This window comes from Mesoplodon bidens, assembly GCF_964165515.1.
Source record: "Mesoplodon bidens genome assembly, chromosome: 8".
NCBI classification, from domain to species: domain Eukaryota; kingdom Metazoa; phylum Chordata; class Mammalia; order Artiodactyla; family Ziphiidae; genus Mesoplodon; species Mesoplodon bidens.
This window is the reverse complement of record NC_138165.1, coordinates 18,096,017-18,115,641: the sequence shown is the minus strand read 5'-3', so window position 1 is coordinate 18,115,641 and position 19,625 is coordinate 18,096,017. Positions and strand designations below refer to the sequence as shown.

At 37.7% G+C, this 19,625-nt stretch overlaps 1 protein-coding gene across 4 annotated transcripts in view; it reads right to left on the bottom strand.

Annotated features, from left to right (window-relative positions):
* The window catches only part of CERKL (CERK like autophagy regulator), a gene marked incomplete at its 5' end in the record, with an annotated part of 156,490 nt that overhangs the window by 95,271 nt on the left and 41,594 nt on the right, over positions 1–19,625 (bottom strand). For all 4 annotated transcript variants that reach the window (XM_081241851.1, XM_081241852.1, XM_081241853.1 and 1 more), the window contains one exon: positions 15,501–15,743. In XM_081241851.1, coding sequence (XP_081097977.1) covers positions 15,501–15,743 — 243 coding nt within the window. The remainder of the gene's footprint in view (positions 1–15,500; positions 15,744–19,625) is intronic.

The following is a 19,625-nucleotide window of genomic DNA, read 5'->3' as shown; positions in this document are numbered from 1 at the left end:
GAATGCGGGTGGCGGAGGGGGGAAGCTTTGGAGCCACGGAGGAGAGCGCAGCAACAGGGGTGCAGAGGGCAAAGCGGAGAGATTCCCACACAGAGGATTGGTGCCAACCAGCACTCACCAGCCCGAGAGACTTGTCTGCTCACCTGCCAGGGCGGGTGGGGGCTGGGAGCTGAGGCTCAGGCTTTGGAGGTCAGATCCCAGGGAGAGGACTGGGGTTGGCTGCGTGAACAGAGCCTAAAGGGGGCTAGTGCACCACGGCTAGCCGGGAGGGAGTCCGGGAAAAGATCTGGAACTGCCGAAGAGACAAGAGACTTTTTCTTGCCTCTTTGTTTCCTGGTTCACGAGGAGAGGGGACTAAGAGCTCTGCTTAAAGGACCTACAGAGGGGCACAAGCCGCGGCTATCAGCGCAGACCCCAGAGACGGGCAAGAGACGCTAAGGCTGGTGCTGCAGCCACCAAGAAGCCTGTGTGCAAGCACAGGTCACTCACCACACCTCCCCTCCCAGGAGCCTGTGCAGCCCGCCACTGCCAGGGTCCCGTGATCCAGGGACAACTTCCCCAGGAGAACACATGGCGCACCTCAGGCTGGTGCAACATCATGGAAGCCTCTGCCACAGCAGGCTCACCCGGCATCTGAACCCCTCCCTCCCCCCGGCCTGAGTAAGCCAGAGCCACCGAAGCAGCTGTTCCTTTAACCCAGTCCTGGCTGAGCAAGAACACACGCCCTCAGGCGATCTACACGCAGAGGTGGAGCCAAATCCAAAGCTGAGCCCCAGGAGCTGTGTGAACAAAGAAGAGAAAGGGAAATTCCTCCCAGCAGCCTCAGGAGCAGCAGATTAAATCTCCAGAATCAACTTTATGTACCCTGCATCTGTGGAATACCTGAATAGACAACGAACCATCACAAATTGAGGAGGTGGACTGTGGGAGCAATGATATATATATATTTTCCCCCCTTTTTCTCTTTTTGTGACTGTGTATGCGTATGCTTCTGTGTGTGATTTTGTCTGTATAGCTTTGCTTTCACCATTTGTCCTAGGGTTCCGTCTGTCCGTTTCTTTTCTTTGTTTTTTTTAGTATAGTTTTCAGCACTTGTTATCATTGGTGAATTTGTTTTTTGGTTTGGTTGTTCTATCTTTTTAATTACTTAAAAAAATTTTTTTAATAATTATTTTTTGTTTTTTATTTTAATAGCTTTTTAATTTTATTTTATCTTATCTTTTTCTTTCTTTCTTTTTTTCTCCCTTTTATTCTGAGCCATGTGGATGACAGGCTCTTGGTGCTCCAGCCAGATGTCAGGTCTGTGCCTCTGAGGTGGGAGAGCCAAGTTCAGGACATTGGTTCACCAGAGACCTTCAAGCTCCACGTAATATCAAACAGCGAAAATCTCCCAGAGATCTTCAACGCCAAGACACAGCTCCACTCAACAACCAGCAAGTTAGAGTGCTGGATATCCTATGACAAACAACTAACAAGACAGGAACACAACCCCACCCATTAGCAGAGAGGATGTCTAAAATCACAATAAGGTCACACACACAGCACACAACCAGATGTGGACCTGCCCACTAGAAAGACAAAATCCAGCCTCATCCACCAGAACACAGGCACTAGTCCCCTCCACCAGGAAGCCTACACAAACCACTGAACCAACCTTAGTCACTGGGGACAGACACCAGAAACAATGGGAACTACGAACCTGCAGCCTGCAAAAAGGAGACCCCCAAACACAGTAACATAAGCAAAATGAGAAGAAAAAGAAACACACAGCAGAGGAAGGAGCAAGTTAAAAACCCACCACACCTAACAAATGAAGAGGAAATAGGCAGTCTACCTAAAAAAGAATTCAGAATAATGATAGTAAAGATGATCCAAAATTTGGAAATAGAATGGAGAAAATAAAAGAAATGTTTAACAAGGATCTAGAAAAACTAAAGAGCAAACAAACAATCATGAACAACACAATAAATGAAATTAAAAATTCTCTACAAGGGATCAATATCAGAATAACTGAGGCAGAAGAACGGATAAGTGACCTGGAAGATAAAATAGTGGAAATAACTACTGCAGAGCAGAATGAAGAAAAAAGAATGAAAAGAATTGAGGACAGTCTCAGAGACCTCTGGGACAATATTAAACGCACCAACATTCGAATTTTAGGGGTCCCAGAAGAAGAAGAGAAAAAGAAAGGGATTGAGAAAATATTTGAAGAGCTTATAGTTCAAAACTTCCTGGGCCTCCCTGGTGGCGCAGTGGTTGAGAGTCCGCCTGCCGATGCAGGGGATGCGGGTTCGTGCCCCGGTCTGGGGGGATCCCATATGCCGTGGAGCGGCTGGGCCCGTGAGCCATGGCCGCTGGGCCTGCGCGTCCGGAGCCTGTGCTCCGCAACGGGAGAGGCCACAAGAGTGAGAGGCCCGCATACCGCAAAAAGAAAAAAAAAAAAAAAAAAAACTTCCTTAATACGGGAAAGGAAATAGTTAATCACCTCCAGGAAGCACAGAGAGTCCCATACAGGATAAATCCAAGGAGAAACACGCCAAGACACATATTAATCAAACTATCAAAAATTAAATACAAAGAACAAATATTAAAGGCAGCAAGGGAAAAGCAACAAATAACATACAAGGGAATCCCCATAAGGTAAACAGCTGATCTTTCAGCAGAAACTCTGCAAGCCAGAAGGGAGTGGCAGGACATATTTAAAGTGATGAAAGGGAAAAACCTTCAACTAAGATTACTCTATCCAGCAAGGATCTCATTCATATTTGATGGAGAAATTAAAACCTTTACAGACAAGCAAAAGCTAAGAGAATTCAGCACCACCAAACCAGCTTTAAAACAAATGCTAAAGCAACTGCTCTAGGCAAGAAACACAACAGGAGGAAAAGGCCTACAATAACAAACCCAAAACAATTAAGAAAATGGGAATAGGAACATACATATCAATAATTACCTTAAATGTAAATGGATTAAATGCTCCAACCAAAGGACATAGACTGGATGAATGGATACAAAAACAAGACCTGTATATATGATGTCTACAAGAGACCAACTTCAGACCTAGGGACACATACAGACTGAAAGTGAGGGGATGGAAAGAGATATCCTTGATATTCCTGATATCAAGATATTCTTGATATTCTTGATATTCCATGCAAATGGAAATCAAAAGAAAGCTGGAGTAGCAATTCTCATATCAGACAAACTACACAAACAAAGGCTATTACAAGAGACAAAAAAGGACACTACATAATGATCAAGGGATCAATGCAAGACGAAGATATAACAATTGTAAATATTTATGCACCCAACATAGGAGCACCTCAATACATAAGGCAAATACTAACAGTCATAAAAAGGGAAATCAAAAGTAACACAATCATAGTAGGGGACTTTAACAACCCACTGTCACCAATGGACAGATCATCCAAAATGAAAATAAATAAGTTAACACAAGCTTTAAATGATACATTAAACAAGATGGACTTAATTGATATTTATAGGACATTCCATCCAAAAACAACAGAATACACTTTCTTCTCAAGTGCTCATAGAACATTCTCCAGGACAGATAATATCTTGGGTCACAAATCAAGCCTTGGCAAATTTAAGAAAATTGAAATCATATCAAGTATCTTTTCTCACCACAACGCTATTAGACTAGGTATCAATTACAGGAAAAAAATCTGTAAAAAATACAAACACATGGAGGCTAAAGAATACACTGCTTAATAACCAAGCGATCACTGAAGAAATCAAAGAGGAAATAAAAGAATACATAGAAACATATGACAACAAAAACACAATGACCCAAAGCCTATGGGATGAAGCAAAAGCAGTTCTAAGAGGGCCATTTATAGCAATACAATCCTACCTTAAGAAACAAGAAACATCTCAAATAAACAACCTAACCTTGCACCTAAAGCAATTAGAGATAGAAGCACAAAAAAACCCCAAAGCCAGCAGAAGGAAAGAAATCATAAAGATCAGATCAGAATGAGAAAGAAATGAAGGAAATGATAGCAAAGATCAATAAAACTAAAAGCTGGTTCTTGGAGAAGATAAACAAAATTGATAAACCATTAGCCAGATTCATCAAAAAAAAAAGGAAGAAGACTCAAATCAGTAGAATTAGAAATGAAAAAGGGGAACTAACAACTGACACTGCAGAAATACAAAAGATCATGAGAGATTACTACAAGCAACTCTATGCCAATAAAATGGACAACCTGGAAGAATGGACAAATTCTTAGAAGTGTGCAACCTTCCGAGACTGAACCAGGAAGAAACAGAAAATATGAACAGAAAAATCACAAGCACTGAAATTGAAACTGTGATTAAAAATCTTCCCACAAACAAAAGCCCAGGACCAGATGGCTTCACAGGCGAATTCTATCAAACATTTAGAGAAGAGCTAACACCTATCCTTCTCAAACTCTTCCAAAATAGAGCAGAGGGAGGAACACTTCCAAACTCATTCTATGAGGCCACCATCACCCTGATACAAAAACCAGGCAAAGATGTCACAAAAAAAGAAAACTACAGACCAATATCACTGATGAACATAGATGCAAAAATCCTCAACAAAATACTAGCAAAGAGAATCCAACAGCACATTAAAAAGATCATACACCAGGATCAAGTGGGGTTTATCCCAGGAATGCAAGGACTCTTCAATATATGCAAATCAATCAATGTGATACACCATATTAACAAATAGAAGGAGAAAAACCATATGATCATCTCAATAGATGAAGAGAATGCTTTTGACAAAATTCCACACCCATTTATGATAAAACCATCCAGAAAGTAGGCACAGAGGGAAGTTACCTCAACATAATAAAGGCCATATATGAAAAACCCACAGTCAACATCCTCCTCAATGGTGAAACACTGAAACCATTTCCACTAAGATCAGGAACAAGACAAGGTGGCCCACTCTCACCACTATCATTCAACATAGTTTTGGAAGTTTTAGCCACAGCAATCAGAGAAGAAAAAGAAATAAAAGGAATACAAATCGGAAAAGAAGAAGTAAAGCTGTCATTGTTTGCAGATGACATGATACTACACATAGAGAATCCTAAAGATGCTACCAGAAAACTACTAGAGTTAATCAATGAATTTGGTAAAGTAGCAGGATACAAAATTAATGCACAGAAATCTCTTGCATTCCTATACACTAATGATGAAAAATCTGAAACTGAAATCAAGAAAACACTCCCATTTACCATTGCAACAAAAAGAATAAAATACCTAGGAATAAACCTACCTAAGGAGACAAAAGACCTGTATGCAGAAAACTATAAGACACTGATGAAAGAAATTAAAGATGATACAAACAGATGGAGTGATATACCATGTTCTTGGATTGGAAGAGTCAACATTGTGAAAATAACTATACTACCCAAAGCAATCTATAGATTCAATGCAATCCCTATCAAACTACCACTGGCCTTTTTCACAAAACTAGGCCAAAAAAGTTCACAATTTGTATGGAAAAACGAAAGACCCCGAATAGCCAAAGCAATCTTGAGAAAGAAAAATGAAGCTGGCGGAATCAGGCTCCCAGACTTCAGACTATACTACAAAGCTACAGTAATCAAGACAGTACGGTACTGGCACAAAAACAGAAATACAGATAAATGGAACAGGACAGAAAGCCCAGAGATAAACCCACACACATATGGTCACCTTATCTTTGATAAAGGAGGAAAGAATATACAATGGAGAAAAGACAACCTCTTCAATAAGTGGTGCTGGGAGAACTGGACAGCTACATGTAAAGAATGAAATTAGAACACTCCTTAAAACCATACACAAAAATAAACTCAAAATGGATTAAGGACCTAATGTAAGGCAGACATGATCAAACTCTTAGAGGAAAACATAGGCAGAACTCTCTATGACATAAATCACAGCAAGATCCTTTTTTACCCACCTCCTAGAGAAATGGAAATAAAATCAAAAATAAACAAATGAGACCTAATGAAACAAAAGCTTTTTCACAGCAAAGGAAACCATAAACAAGACGAAAAGACAACCCTCAGAATGGGATAAAATATTTGCAAATGAAGCAATTGACAAAGGATTAATCTTCAAAATTTATAAGCAGCTCACCATCAATATCAAAAAACAAACAGCCCAATCCAAAACTGGGTAGAAGACCTAAATAGATATTTCTCCAAAGAAGATATACAGATTGCCAACAAACACATGAAAGAATGCTCAACGTCATTAATCATTAGAGAAATGCAAATCAAAACTACAATGCGATATCATCTCACACTGGTCAGGATAGCCATCATCAAAAAATCTAGAAATAATAAATGCTGGAGAGGGTGTGGAGAAAAGGGAACCCTCTTGCACTGTTGGTGGTAATGTAAATTGATACAGCCACTATGCAGAACAGTATGGAGGTTCCTTAAAAAACTAAAAATAGGGCTTCTCTGGTGGTGCAGTGTTTGAGAGTCCGCCTGCTGATGCAGGGGACACGGGTTCGTGCCCCGGTCTGGTAGGATCCCACATGCCACAGAGTGGCTGGGCCCGTGAGCCATGGCCGCTGAGCCTGTGTGTCCAGAGCCTGTACTCCGCAACGGGAGAGGCCACAACAGTGAGAGGCCAGCGTACCGCAAAAGAAAAAAACAAAAAACTAGAAATAGAACTACCATACTACCCAGCAATCCCACTACTGTGCATATACCCTGTGAAAACCGTAATTCAAAAATAGTCATGTACCACAATGTTCATTGCAGCTCTATTTACAATAGCCAGGACATGGAAGCAACCTAAGTGTCCATCGACAGATGAATGGATAAAGAGGATGTGGCACATATGTACAATGGAATATTACTCAGCCATAAAAAGATACAACATTCAGTTATTTGTAGTGAGGTGGATGGACCTAGAGTCTGTCATACCAAGTGAAGTAAGTCAGAAAGAGAAAAACAAATACTGTATGCTAACACATATATATGCAATCTAAAAAAAAATTTAAAAAGGTCATGAAGAACCTAGGGTCAAGATGGGAATAAAGATGCAGACCTACTAGAGAATGGACTTGAGGACACGGGCAGGGGGAAGGGTAAGCTCGGACAAAGTGAGAGAGTGGTAGTCTATATATGGACATATATACACTACCAAAGGTAAAATAGATAGCTAGTGGGAAGCAGTTGCATAGCACAGGGAGATCAGCTCGGTGCTTTGTGATCAGCTAGAAGGGTGGGATTGGGAGGGTGGGAGGGAAGGAGATGCAAGAGGGAAAAGATATGGGGATATATGTATATGTATAACTGATTCACTTTGTTATAAAACAGAAACTACCACACCATTGTAAAGCAATTATATTCCAATAAAAATGTTTTAAAAAATTAAGGTAAAGAATAAGGTATTTAAAAAAAAGAAAAAGACACTTGCACCCCAATGTTCATTGCAGCACTATGTACAATAGCCAGGTCATGGAAGCAACCTAAATGACCATCGACAGACGAATGGATAAAGAAGATGTGGTACATATATACAATGGAATATTACTCAGCTATAAAAAGGAATGAACTTGGGTCATTTGTAGAGATGTGTATGCATCTAAAAAGTGTCATACATAGTGAAGTATGTCAGAAAGAGAAAAACAAATATCATATATTAACACATATATGTGGAACATAGAAAATGGTACAGATGAACCGGTTTGCAGAGCAGAAATTGAGACACAGAAGTAGAGAACAAACGTATGGACACCAAGGGGGGGAAAGCGGCAGGGGGTGAGGGTGGTGGTGGTGGGATGAATTGGGAGATTGGGACTGACATGTATACAGTGATGTGTATAAAATGGATGACTAATAAGAAAATAATAAATAAACATTTTTTTTAAAAGTCTACAAACAATAAATCTTGGAGAGGGTGTGGAGAAAAAGGAACCTTCCTACTCTGTTGGTGCGAATGTAAACTACTGTGGAGAACAGTATGGCGGTTCTTGAAAAAACTAAAAACAGAGCCACCATATGATCCTCCAATTTCACTCCTGGGCATGTATCTGGAGAAAACCATAATTTGAAAATATACATGCACCCCAATGCTCATAGCAGTACTATTTACAATAGCTAAGACATGGAAGCAACCTCAACGTCCATCAACAGATGAATGGATAAAGAAGAAGTGGTATATATATATACAATGGAATATTACTCAGCCATAAAAAAGAATGAAACAATGCTCTTTGCAGCAATATGGATGGACCTAGAGATTATCATACTCAGTGAAGTAAGCCAGACAGAAAAAGACAAATATCATGATATCGCTTATTTGTGGAATCTAAAAATATATATACAAATGAACTTATTCACAAAACATAAATAGACTTACAAACATAGAAAACAAACTTATGGTTACTAAAGGGGGGGTAAATTAGGATTTGGGGATTAAAATATGCACACTACTATATATAAAATAGATAACCAACAAGGACCTACTGTATTATACAGGGAACTATACTAAATATCTTGTAATAACCTGTAATGTCAGAGAAATTTTAAAAAGAATATATATAAAACTGAACCGCTTTGCTGTATACCTGAACCTAACACAACACTGTAAATTTACTGTATTTCAATAAAAATTTTTAAATTAAAAAATGTTTTAAAAATTTTTTAAATGTTTAAGTGACATTCATAATTTTAACATCCAACTCAGCTGCTCATAAACCAAAGTCTTAAATCATTTTTTTAGTGCTTCAAAAGAAAAACTACCCATACTTCAGACAAAATGTCCTTGCAGAAAATAATTTGTCCCTAGGGAGACAGGTGTTGCTAACTCAAATATTGTACAATGAAATGTCTGAAGCTATCATATTTTTGATATATAACAAACGCTCATCTTAAGATAACAATTATACTGTTGATGTCCAGTTTATTTCTCCTTATAAGTACATCATCTGGCAGCATATCCTAGTAAAACTTCACATCATTATGTTCTCCTCCTAAGAAAAATTCTACCTGGTTCATGATAATATAAATCATGATACAGTTTGGATTTTTTAAAACCCTGCAACATATTTCACCATGAATTTCTTACATAAGACAACATGAATATTAAACAAAATATTGTTTAGAAGCCCTGGATTTTACTATTGAGGAAAGGATCCTATGAAAACCATCATTATTATCGCATGGAAAACAGATTTGATGTCTTCGGGAAACTAGGAAAACTTGCTCTTCTTAAATAAAAGCCAAATATTTAAGTAATTTTTCTATTTTCTTTATTTTTCATAACTGAAAACCTGGAGGCTGTTCAACTAGAAGCTAAGAGCAAATTATATTACAAGGACAAAGTGTGTGTAATCAAAATGGTTCGTGAAGTTAGCATTTAAAAATGAAACAGAAAAATATGATAACAGAACTAACTCAGTCAAATATGGGCTAAAAATACCTTTGTCAATTGTCTCTGGGTAACAACTAAATATTACAAATAAATTAGAAAAACCAAAATATAATCACAAAATTCAATGGTCTCATGATAAAAGGGTTCTTCATTTTTTTTTTCTTTTTACCATTCCTTCTATTTTAGTTCTGGCTTTTGTCTCCTCTGCCTATTTTAATATATGAGTATCCCCCAAGATTCTGTATTTAGCCCTTTGCTTTTTTTTTAACTCTATACTACTTCCTTGCAGTCTTTCATCTATTCCCATCACATCAGCTCTTCTTCACCTCTTCATGCACTCCTCTCAAACTGCCAGCCTGCTGCGCATCTCCAACAGATGTTATATATGCCAAATGTGTCTGCAACAGAACATCTTTCCTTCAAATCAACCAGTGTCCGGATTTCACTCTGTTTATGACTTTACCATTCTCCAAGTTACTTGGGCATAAGGCTTTAGATTTTTTTTTAATCTTTTTTTTTTTTTTGCTGTACGCGGGCCTCTCACTGTTGCGGCCTCTCCCATTGCAGAGCACAGGCTCCGGACGCGCAGGCTCAGCGGCCATGGCTCACGGGCCCAGCCACTCTGCAGCATGTGGGATCCTCCCGGACCAGGACACGAACCCGTGTCCCCTGCACTGGCAGGCGGACTCTCAACTACTGTGCCACCAGGGAAGCCCTAAAATCTTTTTCTTCATTTCCACACCATTCTCCTAAGTCCTCCACTGAAGATCAACCAGTTCAACTCCTGAAAATCTTTCAGTTTTGAGTGGCCCTAAATATCACCTTAGGGATACTTTGTTTTGTCCCCCTATATGGGATACCTGTCAGAAAGCCTATGAATATGCTTTAAAGTATAGATTATAGTACCTAGAGAAAATGTTGGTTCAGGGTCCAGAGAAGCTTGCAATTCACCATTTCCAGGAAACTCAAATATGCAGAGACTGGATCACACCGTAATTGAATAAAAATTAATGCATCTAGTGTACACACATGCTATAGTTAAAAGTTGTACATGTTTATCTTTGCATCACAGGTATAAAAAAAAACACATTTATAATACGAGTTTTCTTGTCTGTCTCCTAGGGCAAGAGTGTTCTATACAGGATTACATTTCATTCTTTTTTGTATTTCCAGCACTTAACACAGTGCCTGATCCAAAATGTGTGTTGGATGAATTAACTTATATTGACTATTAGTCAATAAAGTTATGGTGACTTTTCTATTACTAAGAATAAAAAAAGATACTGTGCTCAACTGTGTTATTAAAAATTGGAATGTAAAAGGAGTTAACTTTTTTCCAAATAAAAATAGAAACAGTTCTAAGACTCCTTTGTTATATTTATAAACCCTTTTTAATCTGGCTACTCTTTGTCAATGTCTTAAAACTTCAAGTATCAATATTTGAGAGTTGGCTGCATCCTCCTTTTAGTACTGCCAATTTGTTCTTTCCTCAAAAATTCATCAAATCTTATTCATTGCTCCAGTTCAAAATATAAATGTTCATATTTGAAAATAACATTTAATATCCAAATATTCTAAAATTATAATTGTTAGACTAATCTCACTAAAAGACCAACTAGTTGAGGTTTTCAATACCTTCTTCATGTTTGTCTTAATAGAAGAATAAAGGAGAAAAAGATGTAAAAGCTTACAGGAAAAAAATCCATTTGCTGATTAAAGACAATATTCAAAATCAATGAAAAAATATATATTTTTAATTCACTGTTTTGCCACAGAACCAGTTAAAGCAAGATCTTTGGACTTAAAATAGTAATGTCTAAAATTCAAACGTAGGGCATTTATATTTTTGCGATATAAACTTCTTTCATCCCCTGAACTTAAGTCAGGTCTATTTCAAACACAAATTCCTTGGTTGGGGACTTTTAAAAAATGTTTTTGGAAACCAGCAATCACTATCTGCCAAACCTGATGCAGTGTATGTGGTACAGAATAGGGACAATGGATGTGAGATACAAAGATAATCCACAAATAGACCCGACTCTGTGGAAATAAGAACAAAAGAGGACCAGGCAGAAGTAAACAATCAACCTCATCCCAAAAAGAGTGGGAAAGACACAGGCCACCTCCAGTTATGGAAAGAGCCTCGAGCCAATTGTATTTGACTCTCAGACAGTAGGCATTTTAATAAACACCTAGATTACCTAGCTTTGAAAGTAAAAGAAATATGAACAAAAACGCTCTAAGATTACAAACTTAAGAAAGGAAGTGTCAGTATTATGCAGCATTTGGCAGAGATCTTTGGAGGCTTGAGCGTGCATTTGTGTATGATGAAACTGACCCAGAACTGTCTTCGTGAGGCATGGGGATGAGGAGATGGCTCCTCCTCTAGGACCTACTGAGTCTACTGAGAGGCAGAAATGGAACAGCCATTCATTCAGACCATCCTGATTCGGTTCCTTCATTTTTATTAGATGATTTCAAACCTGTTTTGTTTGGTTACATTGGTTGATTTCAAAAGTCAATCTATTTGCTTTTAATCAGCAAAATCACTCTGTCCTCCAGGACAATGGCAGAGAATATGACCTCATATATTTCACTACCTCCAACTGTTATCAAAATCAAAGATACAAAAAGTAACATTCCCAAAGGATGATAGCCTAAAAAATATGTAGTTTATTCATCTCTGTAATTTGCCTAGATTTTAATCCTGGATCAAACCAAAACGTCATTCATTAAGCCGAAAAAATATGTGGACAGTATTTTTGTGGTGTGTGTGTGTTTGGACAAGTTTCTCTACTCCAATAAAATTGCTTTTACTGAATTGGGCTTTCTTGTGATGCCCTCTGTTTACTTGCTTTTGGTTTTATGGGTGAGATATATTGCGGAAGTTGTCTCTCACATCACTCAGCCAGCCCTTCATAAGCCCCAAGGGAGATTTCCTCAGACCGTCAGTGCAAGGAAGAGCTTTGCCTCTCCTAATCAAATGACACATTCTTATTTTATAGACCATTCAAGTCCCACGAGTACCTGCCCATGTAAGGAAATTTATTCAATTAAATTTTCATTTTCATTTTAACTTCTTTTATCTCTTCTCAAATGAATTTAAAATAAGAACACTGTAAAAGACTCACCATTAAAGTGGAATGCTTTTAGTTAAATATATATATATATATATATATATATATATTTTTTTTTTTTTTTTTCTGTATGTTTCCAGAGAGATGAACCAAACTACAGCCTCTGTAGTTTCCTGCCTTCTTAAAACAATCAGGTCTCCTTGAAGGGACCACTTAGTAACAGTTCTCCTAGCTCTAATATTTCACTTCACCTCATCTTTTGTGCATAAAATCGTATCAGTTGACTGCCCTTGACCAACTTGGGTCCTCAGTCTTCTTGATCAATGATTCCTGGCCTGAAAATTTCTAACATCACCATGTGCCTGCTCTTTGTCTGGCACCCATCTCTGTCCTGAGTCATCTTACCCCAAGCTGTGCATCAACTACACCAGCTGCCTCTACCTTGATCAATCTGGCAAACAGGAAAAAATGGCCAAAAAAAAAAACAAAAAAAAAGAAAGCAAGACTTACAAATTTATGAGAAAAAAAAAGTCCTAAAACTCAGTTTGATTATACTTTACCTAGATACCTTTAGAAATCCAAATTGCTTTATATGTGTATTCATGCACTTTATTTAAAATGTAAAATATAAATGCCATTCAGAAATTTTAGATACAACTGAATTCAAAAGGAGATAATATTCTAGTAAATGCTCTCTTTTCTCTGGATATTACCTTCAGAAAAATCTACCCTGAAATATAGATAATTTAAATATTATCTTCAAAAAACTGTTACCCTCTCTGGACAGCCATGTGTAAATCAATGAAGTTAGAACACTCCCTCACACCATACACAAAATATAAACTCAAAATGGCTTAAAGACTTAAATATGAGACATGACACCATAAAACTCCTAGAAGAGAACATAGGCAAAACATTCTCTGACATAAATAGCACTGATGTTTCTTAGGTCAGTCTCCCAAGGCAATATAAATAAAAGTAAAAATAAACAAATGGGACCTAATCAAACTTATAAGCTTTTGTACAGCAAAGGAAACCATAAACAAAAACAAAAGACAACCTACAGACTGGGAGAGAATTGCAAATGATGTGACCAACAAGGGCTTAATTTCTAAAATATACAAACAGTTCATACAACTCAATTTCAAACAACAAACAACCCAATCCAAAAATGGACAGAAGACCTAAATAGACATTTCTCCAAAGAAGACATGCAAATGGACAACAGGCACATGAAAAGATGCTCACCATCACTAATTATTAGAGAACTGCAAATCAAAACTACAATGAGGTATCACCTCACACCAGTCAGAATGGCCATCATCAAAAAGTCTACAAATAATAAATGCTGGAGAGGACGTGGAGAAAAGGAAACCCTCTTGCACTGTTGGTGGGAATGTAAATTGGTGCAGCCGCTATGGAGAACAGTGTGGAGGTCCCTCAAAAAACTAAAAATAGTTACTGTCTGATCCAGCAATGCCACTCCCGAGCATATATCTGGAAAAGATGAAAACTTTAATTCGAAAAGATACATGCACCCCAATATTCAGGGAGGCACTTTTTACAATAGCCAGGACATGGAAGCACCCTAAGTGTCCATCCACAGATGAATGGATAAAGAAGATGTGACACACAGACACACACACACACACACACACACACACAATGGAATATTAGTCAGCCATAAAGAAGAATGAAATAATGTCATTTTCAGCAACATGTATGTAGACATTATCATACTAAGTGAAGTAAGTCAGACAGAGAAAGATAAATATTATGATACCACTTTTATGTGGAATCTAAAAAATAGTACAGATGAACTTATTTAAAAAACCCAAACTTGGGCTTCCCTGGTGGTGCAGTGTTTGAGAGTCCGTCTGCCAATGCAGGGGACACAGGTTCGTGCCCCGGTCTGGGAAGATCCCACACGCCGCGGAGCAGCTGGGCCCGTGAGCCATGGCCGCTGAGCCTGCGCGTCTGGAGCCTGTGCTCTGCAACAGGAGAGGCCACAACAGTGAGAGGCCCGCGTACCACAAAAAACAGAAAAAACAAAAAAAACAAAACAAAAAACCCCCAAACTCACAGACATGGAAAACAAACTTATGGTTACCAAAGGGGAAGGGGGGAGGGATAAATTGGGAGTATGGGATTAACAGATGCACACTACCATATATAAAACAGATAAACAACAAGAATTTACTGTATAACACAGGGAACTATATTCAATATCTTGTAATAAACTGTAACAGAAAAGAATAGAAAAAAGGAATATACATATATACACATATACACACATATATATATGTATAACCAAATCACACTGCTGTACACCTGAAACTAACACAATATTGTAAATCAACTATACTCCAATTTTAAAAAAAAACTGTTATTCTCAAGCTACCCAGTACATATATGCACTTGCCATCAATGTGTAGGTGGAAGAAAAGCAAATTCTAATGTAAGCTCAAAAGAAACATTAATAGAAAAATAACAAGTGAAAAAAAAATATTTAAGAACTGTTTTATTTCAGATTATCAAAGTTTCTTTAAGGAAGCAGTCATTCAACAGTTACTTCCTAAGTCATTCTATAAGGTCAGCATCACCTTGATAGCAAAGTCAGAAAAAAGATAATAAAAGCAGAAAAGAAAACTACATACAAATACCTCTCACAAATATCAATGTTAAAATCCTCAACAAAATACTAGCAAACCAAATTCAGTAAAATATTAAAAGAATTATATACCATGACCATGTAGGATTTATTCCTGGAATGCAAGGATGGTTCAACATATGAAAATCAATCAACGTAATACACCACATTAATAGAATGAAAGGAAAAAGCCATATGATCATTTCAATTGAAGTAAAAAAGCATGTGACCAAATTCAACACCTTTCATGATAAAAACACTTAACAAACTAACAATAGAAGCAAATGACCTCAACATAATCAAGGGTTACTGTACTGATAAATACAGTGTCATGTTTAGATTAATAACCTATGTCAAGGAAACCAGACTCATTAAAAATCTCCACAAGGAGTACTTACCTGCCAAGATTTTCTTGAACTGTCTAAACCATACGTCACAGTGGTCTTCACTTAAATTAATAAGATCAAGTGTAGAATCCTTTAATTTATTTCGTTCCTTTTTCAAACATATGAAGAGTGTGATTCCTAATAAAGTACCACTTCTCTGCTGTTTAACTGAATAACGTCGTTTCAGTTTGACAGAGAATATGTCTTTGAGTTCAATAAATTCTTCTTTATGTAGAAAATTATACTTGGAATCACCTGAAAAGAAAATAAATTTTCTAATCAAAACCACTGCGTCTATAACTTATATGTATGAATAATAAATAGTGAAAACCCAGAAAATCTTTATCATCTGTTATTTTACTGATTATGCTTTATGTCAAGTTCTGTATGAGATGGGTGGGGAAAAAAAAAGAAAAATTTGGTCTATTTTCCCATAAATAGAAGAAATGGAAGGGAGTGTCTGCCACACAAGGCCTAGGACATTCAGAATCTGAGAATATTCAATGTATGAAGAATTCCAGGAACATAAACAAAGCAACATTTCAATAATAGTAAGTTAGTATCATGCAAGAGGCTTCCTGGTACTTACAAGGACAGAGTAAAGTAATGCAAAGAAGAGAATTCACTAACAGAAGTGAGTTTATGACAGGTTGTTGAAGGCAACATGTAAAGGAAAGAAAATTTACATTCTAGGGAAAGTAACACACGTGCAGAAAGGAAACAGAGCAAGATTACTGTGAGTAGAAAGCATTATGAATGCCTGCTATTCTAAAAAGAAAGATCCACCTGAATCTTACTATAGTCAGACTTTATTTTACAGTGGCATGAAATTTTACTGGTTATGTTTAAACACAGGTCAGAAAATACTTGTTGTTGTGATAATGGACTATTTCAACTGACTCTCAAAGTAGAAGTGTTTTATACTTTAAAAAAAGTACTTTCAAAACTTCCACTCTGGCCAACATGGAATCACAGGGAATGCTTTTACCTTCTGCCTGAAACAACTAAAAGAGCACACCAGAGAAAGAAAACATCAGTTTCAGACATGGGACATTAGGTAGCACAGAACAGTGATCCCTGAGAGAGGGAAAACAAAGAAGCCATATGATTACAAGCCGACTGTCCCAGGCCACAGGGAGTGGAACCCTGGTGGAGCCTGGTTGTCTCCCTGAGTTGAGGAGGATTGAGGAGCCAGGAAAGCCAAGATGACTTAGAGTTCACTTGGAAAATTATTATAAAAAAGAGAGCTGCACAGAAAGAGAACTCTGTAGATCTGCCCCCTGAATCTTCAGCTGAGCATGGATCTGTATACGTGTGAGGCCAGGGAAAGAATTACCCAAAGGATTAGAGAGAACAACACTCAGAGATCACACAGGTGTTTCCACCAGCCAAAGTGGAAAAATAATGAAATTCGTGGGACTTTGGGGAGAGCACTTAAAAAAGTATTGTCTCGTTAGTGAGCTGACCAAAGGCTGCTCTGATTCCACCTAACAAAGCTTAAGAGCAAGCCTCAAAAGGATTCAAGTGTTTCCAAGTAACTTAACATCCTAGATAAAAGCTCAAGAGTATTTAATGGAGCTGCAATGAACATTTTGGTACATGACTCTTTTTGAATTATGGTTTTCTCAGGGTATATGCCCAGTAGTGGGATTGCTGGGTCATATGGTAGTTCTATTTTTAGTTTCTTAAGGAATCTCCATACTGTTCTCCATAGTGGCTGCATCAATTTACATTCCCACCAACAGTGCAAGAGGGTTCCCTTTTCTCCACACCCTCTCCAGCATTTATTGTTTGTAGATTTTTTGATGATGGCCATTCTGACTGGTGTGAGATGATATCTCATTGTAGTTTTGATTTGCATTTCTCTAATGATTAATGATGTTGAGCATTCTTTCATGTGTTTGCTGGCAATCTGTATATCTTCTTTGAAGAAATGTCTATTTAGGTCTTCTGCCCATTTTTGGATTGGGTTGTTTGTTTTTTGATATTGAGCTGCATGAGTTGCTTGTATGTTTTGGAGATTAATCCTTTGTCAGTTGCAGGACATGGAAGCAACCTAAGTGTCCATCAACAGATGAATGGATAAAGAAGATGTGGCACATATATACAATGGAATATTACTCAGTCATTAAAAGGAACGAAACTGAGTTATTTGTAGTGAAGTGGATGGATCTAGAGACTCTCATACAGAGTGAAGTAAGTCAGAAAGAGAAAAACAAATACTGTATGCTAACACATATATATGGAATCTAAAAAAAAAAAAAAGAAAGAAAATGGTCAGAAAAACCGAGGGGCAAGATGGGAATAAAGACACAGACCTACTAGAGAATGGACTTGAGGATATGGGGAGGGGGAAGGGTAAACTGAGATGAAGTGAGAGAGTGGCATGGACATATATACACTACCAAACGTAAAATAGATAGCTAGTGGGAAGCAGCCGCATAGCACAGGGAGCTCAGCTCGGTGCTTTGTGACCACCTAGAGGGATGGGATAGGGAGGGAGGGAGATGCAAGAGGGAAGAAATATGGGGACATATGTATATGTATAACTGATTCACTTTGTTATAAAGCAGAAACTGACACATCATTGTAAAGCAATTATACTCTAATAAAGATGTTAAAAAGAAAAAGAAAAGTATTTACAGGAATATGAAAATACATAGCAACTCTAAATAGTAAAATTCACAATTGCTCTCATTCAATCAAAAATCAGTACACATGTAAAAAGGCAGAAAAATACCAGCCATGATAAGAGACAGAAATCAATAGAAACAGATGTAGAAACGGTACCAGAGCTAAAATAGCCCCAGGAAGCAGAGGCCCTCTCTCAGCTTTCTTAGCCCTTAAGTAGGCATAAAGATATTCTCAGACTTGAGCAAAAATTTTCAGGTGATTTAAGAAGTTCTTTCTCTGCATTCTCAGGGAGTTTGGGGGCCTTTCCCAACCATTCTGCAAACAGCCCAATTGCTCCCAAAGCACATGTACCACTGAAAAAGAAACAAAGACAAGTTCTTCTCTCAGTGTTTATGGCAGTGGGATAGGGTGAACCCAGGGGCAAATTTTCAGGCCTGTCCTTTCCTCAGAAAGCTCAAGCTTCAGGTCTGTGTACTGTCTACTTCTATTGTCACCCAGTGACCTGAGAATCAATACGCTCAAAGTATCACTTCAATTGGAAACATTTATATATTCTAGAAAATAAAACAGCCATCACTATTACACAATCATCACTTAATCAACAGAGTGAAAATAACGTATCATCAGAAGCCAAAATGTCCCACGCGCCTTCATGAACAGAGTGAGTCAACCCACCCACTTTTCTGTAAGTACTAATGGATTAACCCATGTTGGTAAGATTGACTTTTCTCTAGTTCAATGGCTCTCAATCTCTTTGGTCTCAGAGCTCATTTACATTCTTAAAGACTGAGGGCCCCAAATAGCTTTTGTTTATGTAGGTTATATCTATTGATATTTACTATATTAGACATTAAAACAGAGACTTTTTTAAACACAAGAATACAAAGCACACACTGCATTAGCCATCAGGACAAAGATGTCACCACATATCTCAGCCTCTGGAAAACTCAACTGTACCCTCGGGAGAGAATAAGAGTGAAAATAACAAATAACTTCTTAATAAAATTATGAAAATGGCTTTGACCTCCCAAACTCCCTGAGAGGATCCTAGAACACATTTTGAAAATGCAGCTTTAGCATATTTTAGATTGTTTGTTCCCTTTGATCATATAATAAAGTTAGGACCTTTTACAGACTCAACTTTTCAATTAACTAAAATTCTTGTTTCCACTTGAATACTCCAAATTGGTACAGAATGACCAGTGAGAGTTCCTCCAATCTGCCTCCTTTGTTACAATATCCCAATAGCTTTGAAAATAACCTTTCTTTCTTATAACAGCATAGTGTTTCAAGCTCATCTGGATTCCTCAAGGAGCCCTGGTTCCTTCTCAGGAAGAATATCTTAGAAACTAAAAGCTGGACAGTATGTTATATATGAGGGAAACCAAGCTCTTTCACAGTAAATCATCATTAAGATATCTGCAGCTGGTGGGCTTAGTACAAGTTATTTGCACTTGTTGAGCAGGTAGGCATATGGCCAGGGTCTCTAGAACAATTGGGAGG